General features: G+C 52.4%; 1 protein-coding gene across 3 annotated transcripts in view; it reads left to right on the forward strand.

The window, feature by feature from the left end:
• ABCC6 (ATP binding cassette subfamily C member 6) overlaps positions 1–13,762 on the forward strand; it is a 45,469-nt gene that overhangs the window by 20,482 nt on the left and 11,225 nt on the right. Inside the window, exons 13-23 of one of the 3 annotated variants that reach the window (XM_016196303.2) lie at positions 287–433; positions 1,091–1,178; positions 3,439–3,514; positions 5,184–5,310; positions 5,486–5,662; positions 6,095–6,262; positions 6,707–6,878; positions 8,138–8,213; positions 9,030–9,147; positions 10,655–10,862; positions 12,363–12,673. In XM_016196303.2, the coding sequence (XP_016051789.2) occupies positions 287–433; positions 1,091–1,178; positions 3,439–3,514; positions 5,184–5,310; positions 5,486–5,662; positions 6,095–6,262; positions 6,707–6,878; positions 8,138–8,213; positions 9,030–9,147; positions 10,655–10,862; positions 12,363–12,673 (1,668 nt within the window). The remainder of the gene's footprint in view (positions 1–286; positions 434–1,090; positions 1,179–3,438; positions 3,515–5,183; positions 5,311–5,485; positions 5,663–6,094; positions 6,263–6,706; positions 6,879–8,137; positions 8,214–9,029; positions 9,148–10,654; positions 10,863–12,362; positions 12,674–13,762) is intronic. The other 2 variants (XM_087815108.1, XM_087815109.1) reach the window with 2 other exon arrangements.

Below are 13,762 nucleotides of genomic sequence, written 5' to 3' on the forward strand. Positions count from 1 at the left end.
ACTTTCAGTCATCTTCCAAGGGATTCTCGAATCACAAGTCCCACCCACGCCTAGAAACACAAAAATGCTACCAAGATGGGAGAACGGTGGTACCCCCCCAATGCCTGGAACCCAGAATTTCTGATACCTACTGACGGCGGGGCCCTGCACACGCTCCCTTCACCAATAGCCAAATTTGAGGGGAGATCCGGGTGGACAGGTCACACAGACCCCTGAGATACCACAGCTGGCTCAGGCTTCCCTGGCCACACTCAGGTCAGCTCATGTCTCCCCGTGTCTCACCCAGGTGGCACTGGTTGTGTTTACCGTCCATACTCTGGCGACCGAGGAGAATGCCATAGACGCCGAGAAAGCCTTCGTGACCCTCACGGTTCTCAACATCCTCAACAAGGCCCAGGCTTTCCTGCCCTTTTCCATCCACTCCGTTGTCCAGGTGAGGGGGGGGCTGCTTGGAGGAGCCTTGCAGGGTGAGCCCTGTGCCCCATCTCCAGGTCTCCACCCACCCACCCACCCACCATCAGTGGAGGGGGGAGAGGGGGAGGAGAGGGAGTGAGATAGGGAATGGAACAGCGGCAAGCAGGGAGGGAAGGGGCAGAGGCTACTGCAGAAGCTGCCAGCAAACACCCTCCAAACCCAGTCTCCCCGGCCCGGCGGCTCCGGCTGCCAGCCTGCATTCCCTCCCCTTTCTGCGCAGAGCACTGTTAGCACACTTCTCTCCCTTTCCCGACTCTGCTCACGTCGTGCCTCCTCGGGAGCAATGAAAATGAGATGGCGGTGGCCTGGCTGACAACATCCCTCCTGAAACCGCTGGGGGTGGGGTTGGGGGCAAGGGCGCCCCCGGTGGACCAAGTGCAGAATCGTTCCCGCTAATGGCCCGGCGATGCTCCCGGAAAGGCTTCAGTCTTCTTCCAGGGTCTGATCTGCAGAAGGGCAGCTCCGTGGTACCAATCATGCTAATTAGAAGCAAGGAGGTGGGAGGGCACCGCCACCATCGTCTGCGCCACCTTCATGCACACATTTTTTGTTACCCGAAACCTGAGTTCTTCTCTGCTCTCCGGCACACGGGCGACCTGGGTTTTGGTTTCCCCAGGCCCGGGTGTCCTTCGGTCGCCTGGCTGCCTTCCTCTGCCTGGAAGAAGTGGACCCTGAGGCTGTGGACTCACGTCTCTCCAGATGCTGTGAGTGCTGAGTTGAGCAGGAGGGGCTTGGGAGGGATGAGGGCACTGGCAGGATGCCAGGGTCCCAGCTGGGGGCTGCAGCAGCAGATGGCACCTGCAGACCACACAATCAGCCACGTAACGTGGAAACTAGCACCACGATGTTGCTTCCTGCCAGTCATTCGGTGACGGCTCGTGGGACCGACTGGGTGCCACCATGCAGTCTGTGTACAGCAGTGAGCACTCTAACAGGCCAGATCCTCGCCCTCGCGTGGAAGGTCCGGGAGCTGAGCATGGCAATGTGTGCGCAAAGCTAGAAAGGAAAATCAGAGAGATTACAAGAGCCGCTTATGGGGGGACTCACTAAGCACAAGTTAGCCGGGCTTTCCTGCCCCGCCCCATCCATTTCTAACCCTGCACCTACAGGCCCAGTGACACTATCTGAACTGCTGCAGAGACAAGGTAACCCCTCACAGGGTTGAGACCCTCCCCTTGTCATAACTGAGGCATCATCAACCTAGAAAACACCCTCATGGCGGCTAAAAGCCTAGCCTGTGGTGTTGGACTGCCCCAGCCAGAATTTAATCTCTGAACCTCAGTGTCCCCATCTGCAAAATGGGCATGATGATCTTCACAGCACCTTGGCACAGGGTCCTTGTCAGGGTGAGATGATTTGTTTAAGTATCGAACTGAGAGCAGGGCCCTGCACATAGTCAGCATTCAGCGCATTTTAGTTAGTATTATAAATATCTCTAGAGGAAAAAGAACCATGAAAGTCGGCTAAGGGCCCTTTAAATAACCCCACATTGGTGTTTCTGAGGCTACTCAAAGCTCTGGCACATTTTCAGCTGGACACAGCTTCGTTCAGCTGACTCAGTATGACATAGGCGGTGGGAACTGGGCACTGGGTTCAAATTTGAGTCTGCCGTTTCTGACTGTGTGGCCCTGGGCAGTAAGTCCAATTCCCCACTGCTGTGCCCCATCTCTGGCAGGATTACCCTGACAGCTACCCAAAGCCAGCAAGCCCCAGTTCTCAGGAGGTGCTCCATAAATAGCTGAGGGCCATGATTACTGTGCCTTTGTCCCCAGTGGAGGGCCCCATGGACCCTGGCCCAGAGACCCCTGGGTCTCATTTGAGCCACGTGTTTGACACACCTGGTCACCTGCCGGGGCCAGAGCCTCACTGTTCCCTGTCTATGTTCCTCGCCCAAAGGTGTACAACAGTGAGATTGGTACCAATGCCAACAGCTAATAATGTGGACCGAGTACTGCCACGTGCCAGCACAGTTCAGCGTGCTCTAGAGAGCGACGACCTCATCTCCCCACCACCACCCATTTCATAGATGGGGAAGTGGAGAATCCCACAGCCAAGACTGTTAAGAAGGGACCATCCCCAGAGCAGGTTAGACAGATTCACAAATAAAAACACAGGACTTCCAGTTAAATTTGAATTTCAGATCCAAAGAGAATAATTTTTTGAGTATAAGCATATACCATGTCATATGTGGGACATACTTATACCAAAAAAGCATTCAACTGGGCATCATGCCTTTTATCTGCAACCCTTCCCTAGAGACCATCCAGTCCAGTGGGTGTCAGTGGGTGTCAGCTGCTCGTTAGTTGGAAGACGCTCAAACCTCACCCCATGGAGATTCTGACCTGGGGATTTGGGCTCAGCCAGGGAGAGACTTGTGTTTTAAAACAAAACTTTCCAGGTGATTCTAAATGTGTGTTCAGGGTCCAAAACCACTGATCTGGTTCTTTCCTCATTATACAGGGAGATCAGTGTCCCTGGTCACACCTATTGTCCCAGTAAAATTCACAATACTCCCTTTACTCTCCAGAGCCCCAGGTTAGATGACAAATTATATCAGAAGCCCAGTAACTTTTCTGTAAAGGATCAGATTGTCCATGTTGCAGGCTTTGCAGGCCATTCGGTCTGTGTTGCAGCTGCTTACCTCTGCTGTTGCAACGTGAAAGAATCCATTAAAATAAAAATATCAACTAATGGGCATGGCTGTGGTCCAATAAATGTTTATAAAAATAGATGGCAGGCAGGATCCGGCCCCTGGGCTGTGGCTTATGGACTCCTGAATTATTTAACCATCCCACAGGGAGAGATTGTGACCATCCTAGGGTCACACTCAAGCCTGTGAGTAGCAGGACAGTTTGTTCAATGGGAGAGGTTTCCTGCTGCCTCTGGGGGGGCAGTGCCTGAGGGTCTCTGGGAAAAGGAAGCCAGCCAAGAGCGTCTGGTATAACTGGTCTTTTATGCCCGCAGCTGCCAGGAAGGATTGCATCAGTGTGCAAGAAGGTACCTTTGCCTGGTCCCGGGAGAGCCCACCCTGCTTGCACAGGTACAGAGGGCCTTCCCTGGTAACTACCTCCTGCTGACAGGGAGAAAATGCTGCTTCCTGTGTGAGAGATGGTGCTGGTTTGCAGCCTGGGGCTGGAGCATGGGTGAGCCTGGGCTGGCTTTCTATCAAGGAGACTCCCAGGACCAGCCCTGGCAGAGAGTCTCAGAGAAACAAGAACTCCTGCAGATGGGGGGGACAGGGCACCTGTGGAGACATCTTCTGTTCCCCAGACTGGTCAAGATGACATGGGAGAGGCCTAGCCAAGAAGAGCCCCAGCCCGGTCAGCCATGCCTGTTTCTCTCCCTTCTGTGTCTGTCCCTACTTCCCTGTCACCTCTAGCCTTCAACTCTTTGGCTAGGTCTTTGTAGCAGAAGACTCACCTCAGCCAACCCCAAAACTCCCTATGAAGGGGACTAAAATTAATCCTGGCCAGTATCTGTCGTTCGTCATTCACTCACTTCATAGTATTTATTGAGAACTTACTATGTGCCAGGCCCTGTTTCAAGCACTGGGAATAAAACAGACAAGTGAGCAAAACAGACAAGGGCCCTGCACTCTTGGGACTGACATTCTGATGGGTGGCAGTGCATAACTGAGAAATCAGGGTGACGGAGTGTCATATTGACAGGGTCATGTGTAGTGAGAGAAGGGCTGGCATCTAAACTGAGGTCATAATGAAGGGAAGGAATGAGACTTGCACAAGCCTGACAGAAGAGCTCTTAGGCAGTGGAAACAGCATGTACAAAGTTCCTGGGGCAGGAGCATGCCTAGACCCAGGTTTCTTCAGCTCATTGTACTGACATTTGGGGTTGGATAATTCTTTGTTGTGGGGGTTGTCCTATGTATTGTAGGATATTTAGCAGGACCCCCATTATTCACCCTCTAGATTCTAGCAGCAACCTCCACCAGTTGTGATAACCTAAAATATCTTTAGACATTGCCCAATGACACCCTGGGGGGGGGGGGGGCACAATCTCCCCTAGTTGTGTTTGAGAAACAGGAGGTCACTGTGGCTCACCTAGAGCAATAAGAGACTGGGCGTCTCTCAAGATTGTCAGAGCCCCACGTGATATGGGAACCCCTGGAGGATTTCAGCAGGGGAGTGTCATGATCTGACTCCATTTTTAACTCAGGCCCCCCTGGCCTCTGGGTGGGAAATGAACAGGGGCAGGGGCCAAGCACAGAAGCAGGAAGAGTAGTGAGGAGTTTGTTGCTATGACTGAGTCAAGAGACAATGCTGGTTAAGTCCTCCTGCCATGATAAACTCTGTGTGTGCATGCACATAGGTGTGCATGTGTGAGAGCATGTTTGTTTATATGTGCATGCACTTATGTGTGTGCACATGCATGCTGTGTGCATATATGTGCATTTGTGAAAGTGTGTGCATGCACTTGTGTATACATGCATGTGTGCATACATTGTGGTGTTACATGTGCACATGTGTGCATGCATGTGTATGGGTGTGCATGCATGTGTTCCCATGCATGTGCATGGGACATGATGGCTGCTTGCATAGCCAGATAAGGATTGGGAGAAGGAAGGACTGCCCCTGAGTGTCTTCTTAGCCACCTCCTGGATGGATCACCAGTGGGAAAGGCTAGCAGTGCCTGGGGTTCACCAGTTCTGCAGACTCGTCTGGGTCCTACCCAGGGATGTGTCTCCCCTCCAGGATAAACCTCACCGTGCCGCAGGGCTGTCTGCTGGCTGTGGTTGGGCCAGTGGGGGCAGGGAAGTCCTCCCTGCTCTCCGCACTCCTCGGGGAGCTGTCAAAGGTAGAGGGGTCCGTGAACATCAAGGTGAGGCCACACCCCTGCCTTTCTGCAGAATATCCCCACCCTAGAGCCCTCCCTGCCCCTCCCCCTCCTCTCCATTCACCCTCTCCACCTTCCACCACCAGCCACTATTCCTCCACAGTCGCTCCTACCTCCAGCCCCATGGGCCTCTTCGTTGCCAAAGCGAGTTGTGTTTTAGGGTCCTGTGGCTTACATGCCCCAGGAGGCCTGGGTCCAGAACACATCCGTGGTGGAGAATGTGTGCTTCAGGCAGGAACTGGACCCATCGTGGCTGGAGAGAGTCCTGGAGGCCTGTGCCCTGTGGCCAGACGTGGGCAGCTTTCCTGCAGGGGTCCACACTCAAATTGGGGAGCAGGTGAGGGGCTTGGGCCTTCCTGGGACAAGGAGGCACTGTGGCTGGGCCTGTTTGCTTCCCTGAGCTGTGGGCAGTGTGGCGAGAGGGACAAAGGGGAGACAAAGAGGGTAGGGCAGTGGGGGAGAGAAAGGGCCCAGCTTAGGGCCAAGTGCATAATAGGTTCAGGTGGAGAAAAGAGTGAGTGGGAGGAGAGAACACCGTGGAGGGCGCGGGCAATTCCTCCAGAACGCTTGGCTGGAAGGGGAGGTGGGAGGCTGGGTAAAGCCTGGCTTGGGGTGGTGTTGGCTGGAGAGCAAGTGTCACAGCTGGGAGGTGGCCCTGGAGGACAGGCACAGCGAGCTGTGCCTCACTCTGATGAGCAGATGTGGCCCCATCGCACCAGCTTCACCCAGCATGTAGACTCAGGGCTCTGTCCCTCTCTTGTGGCCACAGGGCATGAATCTCTCTGGGGGCCAGAAGCAGCGCCTGAGCCTGGCCCGGGCCGTGTATAGTAAGGCTGCCGTATACCTGCTGGATGATCCCCTGGCAGCCCTGGATGCCCATGTTGGCCAGCACATCTTCAACCAGGTCATCGGGCCCAATGGGCTGCTCCAGGGGACAGTAAGTTTGGGAAAATGTATCAGAGGGCATGGGGCAAAGGCAGAGAAAGTTTAACCCAAGTCTGTCTCACCACCACCCTCCTTGAGTCCAATTTTCCTCTTTGTAATGGCCAGCTTTTGCTGTGACAGTGCCACATAACAAACAATCCCTGAACCTCAGTGGCTTACAACAGCAGTGATTTTGGCTTGTGGGTCTGTAGTTAAACTGCTACAGCTCTGCCTCCCTAAGGTCACTGGGTTCAGGTGAACTCCTTATTTCGAGACATAGGTTGAAGAAGCCCCTCTATATCTCTATTGTGACATGCTGTTTCCAAGAAAGAGGGTAGGAGCCCTCTTTCTTGAGGGAACTTGCCCCACTCTTAACCCAGGCTCTTCCTGCCCACACCCCTGGCTCTGAGAGGCTGGTCAAGCACATGATTGTAACTTCCACCCCTTCCCTGCCCAGACACGGATTCTCGTGACCCACACACTCCATGTCCTGCCCCAGGCTGATTGGATTGTGGTGCTTGAAGATGGGGCCATTGCGGAGATGGGTTCCTACCAGGAGCTTCTGAACAGGAAAGGGGCCCTTGTTGGCCTTCTGGATCGAGCCAGCCAGCCAAGAGGCAGAGAAGGAGGTACTGGCTGGGCTTTGCTGGTTTTCTTTGTCTGGCTCCTGCCAAGGATCCAACTGGTATGAGCAATGGCTCTGACCACACCCTCCCTGCAGGCCCATGCCTGAGGCAGATGGCTCTCCTGAGAGGCAAACCATCCCCCTAGTAAGAGCCAGTGGCACTGTCCATGAGCCAGGGGCTGTGCTAAATGCATCTGTAAATGTACGGGGTCTCATTTGATCTTCACAACACCCCTCTGAGGCACGTGCTTTTCTTGCTGCCATTTCACAGATGAGCAAATTGAGGCAAGGGAAATTAAATAACTTGCCCAAGATCACAAGATTAGAATTTAGTTTATGCTCTTAACTGCTCCAGAGACTGAGCGAGGTCATTTGTTGTCTAGAGGTCAGAAGACCTAAGCCATTCTAGCTAGGGTTTATCGTAATCCAGGGAATGCAATGCTTACTGGGAAAATAATAACATTCTGGAAGCGAAGTCACCAACCCAAGCTCACCCACAGTGAGTGATGAAAAAAGGCCATGGCACCTCGCCTACATTAACTCCTTTACTCATCACTCTGCCCCTGTGAGGTCAGCACCTTAACTACCTCCATTCTACAGATGAGGAGACTGAGGCCCAGAATAAGGAACTGGCCCAAGGTTACACAGCTTAGAAGTGGAGGTGCTGGGATTTGAACCCAGAGCATGTGGTTTTCATCACGAGGCTGTCTACTGCCCCTCCATGACGAAGCAAGGACTCGAAGCCAGGTGCCCCCAGCCCCAGGTTCTGCCTCTTCTGAAAATACCTGTTTAGCACTGGCCCACCTAAGTGGTGATTCACAGTGTCACCATCCAGGAGCTTGGAGATGGAACCCGCCCAGCCCAGGGGGATGGTCGAGCAACCAGGGGCCTTCCTGGGGAAGATGACGCCTAAGGTTGGGTAAAAGTTAATCGGAAAAGAACATTCCAGCCATAGCTTGTGCAAGGGTGTCAGGGGAACCGGAAGTAGTATAACTAGGTACATGTTTACTGTTGTTTTCCAGCCCCAAGTTCATAGCAGGTGCTTGATTATATTTGCTGAGTGAATAAATGAAAGAGTGAGTGATTGAATGGATAATGCTCACGGAAGAACCCTGGAAGAATTGGGAGCAGTTGCAGGAGCCAGAGCAGAGGACATGGGTGCTCAGACAAGTTAAGGCCATACATCCAGTGGGTGTCAAAGTCAGCATCTAGACCCCAAGTTCTTGGCCCCCATCATGTGACAAGACTCCCTTAACCTTGTAGAGACAGAACCCGTGACCAGCCCTGAGGACCCCAGAGGCTCTGCTGGAGGTGGGAGGCCCACTGGTGGACCAGAGAGGTGAGTTTGCTCTGGTCCTGAGCACAGGGAGGGCACAGGCTGAGGCTGAAGACCACCTGCAGCTCAGGCTGGTAGGGGGCAGCCAAAACTATTCTGGATTGAACACCTGCTGAATACCCACCATGGTGCTCAGGTGTGGGATAATTCATCAGAAATTGTTTGACAATCAAATGACCAAAATGATTAAGTACCCAAATGTCCAGTTCACAGAATGACCAATTTTCCAAGTGTAAATATACAGATGATAGATAGATATAGATTATCCCCATTGTACAGCTGAGGAAACTGAGGCAGAGAGGTTAAGTCAGCTGCCCATGGTTTCACAACTAGCAGATGGTAATTCACATTTAAGGTTAAGTCAGCCCACTCATCCACAGCTGAAAGGAACATACAAAGAGTCTCCAACAAGTGAATTGGACAAAATCAACATTCTGCCAATCTAGATCAACAAATCTGAGGGTAAACAGCGGGATAAAATGATTGTAGCAAAGCTTAGGCCAAAATGAAAACTCTGAAAACCAAGTTCTAAAGCTGGGCAAATAAGTTCATTCGGTGAAGTGGCATTGAAAGAACAGGCTTGTTCAACTCTGGGGTAATAGATGGCATCTAGCTGGGCACCACAGGAGGAGGGTATAGCTCGGTGTGTTGATTGAAAGAATGTATGAATAAATGAATGAATGAGTGCGTGAGTGAGTGAATGAATAAATGAATGGAGAGGGTACCCCAGAGCTCACTGGTATCAGTGGCCATGAAGGTTGGGCACACACACCCTATGGAGAGAGACACTGATTTTTCCTCATTTCTTTTAAATAACAGGTCCGTGAAGTCAATCCCCGAGGACAGCACCACTTCAGAGGCCCAGACAAAGGTTCCCCTAAATGATCCTGAGAAGGCAGGACTGCCAACAGGAGAGGGCAGTGTGCACTATGGCAGGGTAACCACTAGCTGCTCCCTCTTCTCTGCATTCACTGCTACTGCTGCCCTCGGGCTCAAGACCTGCCACCAGATACAGTACTGGGGGCGGGGGGAGGGGTCAGTCACCTTTATTGAACACCTACTATGTGCCAAGTAAGATTCTAGACACTTTCTATTTCTTAATGCTCACAACCACCCTAAAGTTAGATGGTGATAGTTCCATATTAGAGATGAAGAAACTGACTTCTTAGAGAGTTGAGAGGCTTCTCAGTGTTCTTGCAGCTAGCACATGACCAACTTGGGACTCAAATCTAGGTCAGTCCTAACCTGGAGCTTGTACTATTTCTTCTCTGCTGCTTTCTCCATCCATCCGCCCGCCTTTCCACCCATTCACCGACCCGCCTACCCCATCTGTCCTATTCACCCATCCATCCACCTACCCATCTACTCATCCATCTATCCATCTCACCCAAACATCCATCTATCCACCCGTCCACCCATCCATCCGCCCATTTATCCGCTCTCATCCATCCACCCTTCCATCCATTCATCCACTTATCTACAGATCCACCCATCTATTCACCCTCCTGCTCATCTACCGATTCATTTACCCATTCACCCAACTGCCCGTCATCCCACCCAACCATCCACCCACCCACCCACCCAGCAAACATTTACAGAGCCCCCGTTACATGCCAGGGAAAGCCTCTGCCCTGGTGATTACTTGCTAGTGCGTGGAGACAGTCAGCATACAATTCGGCTACAAGCAAGATGATATCCGATAATGATAAATCCTTTAAGAAAATAAAGAAGGGCTGTGAGGTGGCAACCAACCAAGGGGCCGGGGCCTGCTTGGATAGGATGCTCTGAGGGGAGCACTTGAGCTGAGCCCTGAGGGGTGCAAAGGAACCAGCCCTGGAAGGAACAGGGAGAGGAGCACCCTGGGCAGAGGGAACAGCAGGTACAGAGGCTCTGAGGTAGGAAGGAGCAAAGAAAGGGATCCCAAGAGACCAGCAGATAGTGAGGAGTAAGGTCGGAGAGGGGTACAAGAGGTTGGGAATTTCTTCGGAGAGCAAGAGAAAGCCATGCGCAGATCAGCAACAGCAAGATGGGATCAGGTTGATGTTTTCAAAAGTTCACTCCGCTGCAGCTTGTATGGAGAACTTCAGGTTGGTAGGAGGTGGACCTTAAGCAAGTGGCTTTACCTGTATGTGCCTCAGTTTCCTTATTTGTCAGATGGGGATAGAGGCACATGCCTGTCCCATAGTAGGTGTTCAATAAGTCACTCCAAAGTCACCTTTAAGGCTCCCACTGGCCCTCTGGGATTCTACACAGGAAAGGGGTCCTGAGGCTGGGTGGGGCCTGTAGGGGAGATGGGGCTGCAGCTGGGAGGTGCTGAGGGGACCTGTGAGGTCTGCACGGTGGTTCCCTCTGGCCCATTGGTGTGTTTTGGGAGCCTCACCTGCTCTTCCTCTCCCCCCTCCCCCGGACCCCTCTCTACCCCATCTGCCCTACGTGTGCTGCAGGTGAAGGCCACCGTGTACCTGAGCTACGTGCGGGCTGTGGGCACCCCACTCTTCGTCTACGCGCTTTTCCTCTTCTTCTGCCAGCAAGTGGCCTCCTTCTGCCGCGGCTACTGGCTCAGCCTGTGGGCGGACGACCCCACCGTGAACGGGCGGCAGACACATGCGGCCTTGCGAGGCTGGGTCTTCGGGCTCCTGGGGTGCCTCCAAGGTACCCCTCGCTGACCTTCCTCACCCTCCATCCTCTCATTCCCACCCAAGGTGCTCAGGGCTCCCTGGCCTGCCCATCCCTGGCTCAAACTGTCCTCCCTGAAGATCTGTGTAAATGTCCTAGGTCCATTCCCAGACCTGCATCCTCAAGATGGGAGGAGGGGGACATGGCACATCCTTCCCTTTCTGGAATCCTCGGTCTTTACCAGACTCATTGGCAAATGCAGGATATTGGCCCCCAGATGTAGGGGTAGCTGAGCACTTAGGTGGGGACAGATACAACAGTTCAGCTGGTTCTGCCTGCTTCCCGCACAGAGGGCAAACCCAAGGTCTGACTGGGGGTGACTTTCAGCACCCCCACCCCAAACCTCCAGATGAGCCTCATGCATTTTGATGCCGTTGTTAGGGACAAACACGTTGAGGACTGTTATGTCTTCTTGGAGAATTGACCCATTTATCATTATGTAATGCCCCTCTTCTTCCCTGATAACTTTCCTTAGTCTGAAGTCTGCTGCTCCGTTTGACATTAATAAAGATACTAACTATATAGCTATAATAGATTAACCATGTGACTGTATATCTCAAACTAGTTTAAGCAACAAGAGAATTTATTGGCTTGTAGGACTGGAATCCACAGATAACTAGCTTCAGGTATGGCTGGATCCAGGGGTCCAGTGAGGCTGTGGGAATGGCTTCATTTTCTTCCTCTGTGATAGCTTCCTGTCCAGGCAAGGTAGATGCCTAGTGGTAAGATGGTACCCACAGCTCCAGCCTTGCCACCTCAAGAAAGCAAGCACCTGTTTCCCTAAAGCCCTAGCAAAGTCCCAGGTCTCACTCTCATTGGCCTGACTTGGGTCACGTGTTCATCCCTGAACAAACTACAGTGGTTTGGATTGGCCAGGGATGAAATTTGTCCCACCCCAGAAACAGGGAGTGAAGTTAGTCCCATTCCAAGCACACAGACTGGCACTGGGAGGAAGGGAAGTATGTTAGTTTCTGAGGACTACTATAAAACAAAGGACCACAAACTCGGTAGCTTAGAAAACAGAAATTTATTCTCTCACAGTTCTGAGGCCAGAAGTCCAACATCAAGGGGTCGGCAGGGTTGGTTCCTCTTGGAGGCTCTGAAGGAGAATCCATCCCATGCCTCCCTCTTAGCTTCTGCTGGCTGCCGGCAGTGCTGGTGGTCCTTAGTGTGCAGCGCATCACTCCAGTCTCTGCCTCTGTCTTCACACCACCTTCTCTGTCTCTTTTGGCTTCTACCTCTTCTTAAAAGGACGCTAGTTATTGGATTTAGAACCCGCCCTAAATCCAGAATGATTTTATCTCAAGATCTTTCACTAATGACATCTGCAAAGATCCTATTTCCGAGGTTCCTGATGGACAGGGTGATTCCATCAAGGGATAACTTGGGTGGCCAAATCATAAGTTGGCCACCACAGGGTGGGGGTGGGGGTGGGGTGGGGTCTCCAGCCCTCATGCTGACACCCTCTCTCCGCAGCTATAGGGCTGCTCGCCTCCACGGCCGCAGTGCTCCTGGGGGGGGTCCGGGCATCCAGCCTGCTCTTCCGGAGGCTCCTGTGGGACGTGGCACGGTCTCCCATTGGCTTCTTCGAGCGGACGCCCGTCGGGAACCTGCTGAACCGCTTCTCCAAGGAGACAGACACAGTAGATGTGGACATCCCCGACAAACTCCGGTCCTTGCTCATTTACACCTTTGGACTCCTGGAGGTCAGCCTGGTGGTAACAGTGGCCACCCCACTGGCTGCTGTGGCCATCCTGCCGCTGCTGCTCCTCTATGCTTGGTTTCAGGTATGGAGAGGCTGGGGAGACTGCTGGGGGCAGCTGAGGTCACTTCAGCCTGTCCCCTGTTCCTGGGCAGGAGTCGGTGTAAGAGTCTGCCATGCTGGGCAGTTGGGGGCCATCCCTAGAAGAATTCCCAGAGGCAGAGACACCACAGTCTGTTTCTAACTCCTGTACTTACTAAGCTGTGTCTCCCATATGTTCCCATCGATGTTCTTAATAGCTAACATGTTGTTCTGTTGCTGCTGAAATGAGTTTCCTCCTCTCCGGTTACCTGGAAACCAAGAAGGCATTGCAAGGCCTCAAACACTGTGCATTAGGCTAGACTTTCAGTTGCCAGAGCCAGAGACCAACTTAATTTAACTTTAACAGAAGAATAGAATTTAATGGCTTATGAGTAGTAGGTGCAGTGGCCAACTATCACCAGAACACAGTCACTCTCTTTGCTCAGTAGTTCTCAAAGTATGGACCTGGACCAGCAGAGAATCACCTGAGAGCTGGTTAGAAATTCACATTCTCAGGCTCTGCCCACGACCTACTGATTCAGACACTATGGGAGTTGGGCCCAGAAACCTGGGTTTTAATAAACCCTCCAGGTAATTCTGATGCATTCTAACATTTAAGAACCGCTGGCTTAGCTCTGCTTGGCTCAATTTTGCAACACTCTCTTTCTAGAGGTCAGGTCTGATGGCCCCTTACAACCCTATACCTACAGCATCCTACCTTAGCAGCCCCAACACAAAGAAACCTTTTCTTTGGCTCAGCGTTCATATATCAATCCCAGGGAAGATTCTGATTGGCCATTTATGGAGAATGTTTCATCCCTGAGCTAATCACTGTGAGCAAAGGGATAGTTTACTTTGACTGGTTCGGCTGTGTTATGTGACCACCTCTACTATCAGGTCCCACAATTGACAGCCACCCCCACCCCCCCACCCCCCGCAAGGAACTCAGTAGTAGAGTAGGAAAAACCATGATAGTCAGACAAAAATCATGGCCAACGCTGGCCTCCATGACCATCCCAGGTCTTCTCTATGTCCTATTGACTTGGGGAGGGACTACTTCTCCATTGAGAGCTTGGGAGTCAGGCAGAGATGG

This window comes from Miniopterus natalensis, chromosome 3, assembly GCF_054644295.1.
Source record: "Miniopterus natalensis isolate mMinNat1 chromosome 3, mMinNat1.hap1, whole genome shotgun sequence".
Lineage (NCBI taxonomy): Eukaryota > Metazoa > Chordata > Mammalia > Chiroptera > Miniopteridae > Miniopterus > Miniopterus natalensis.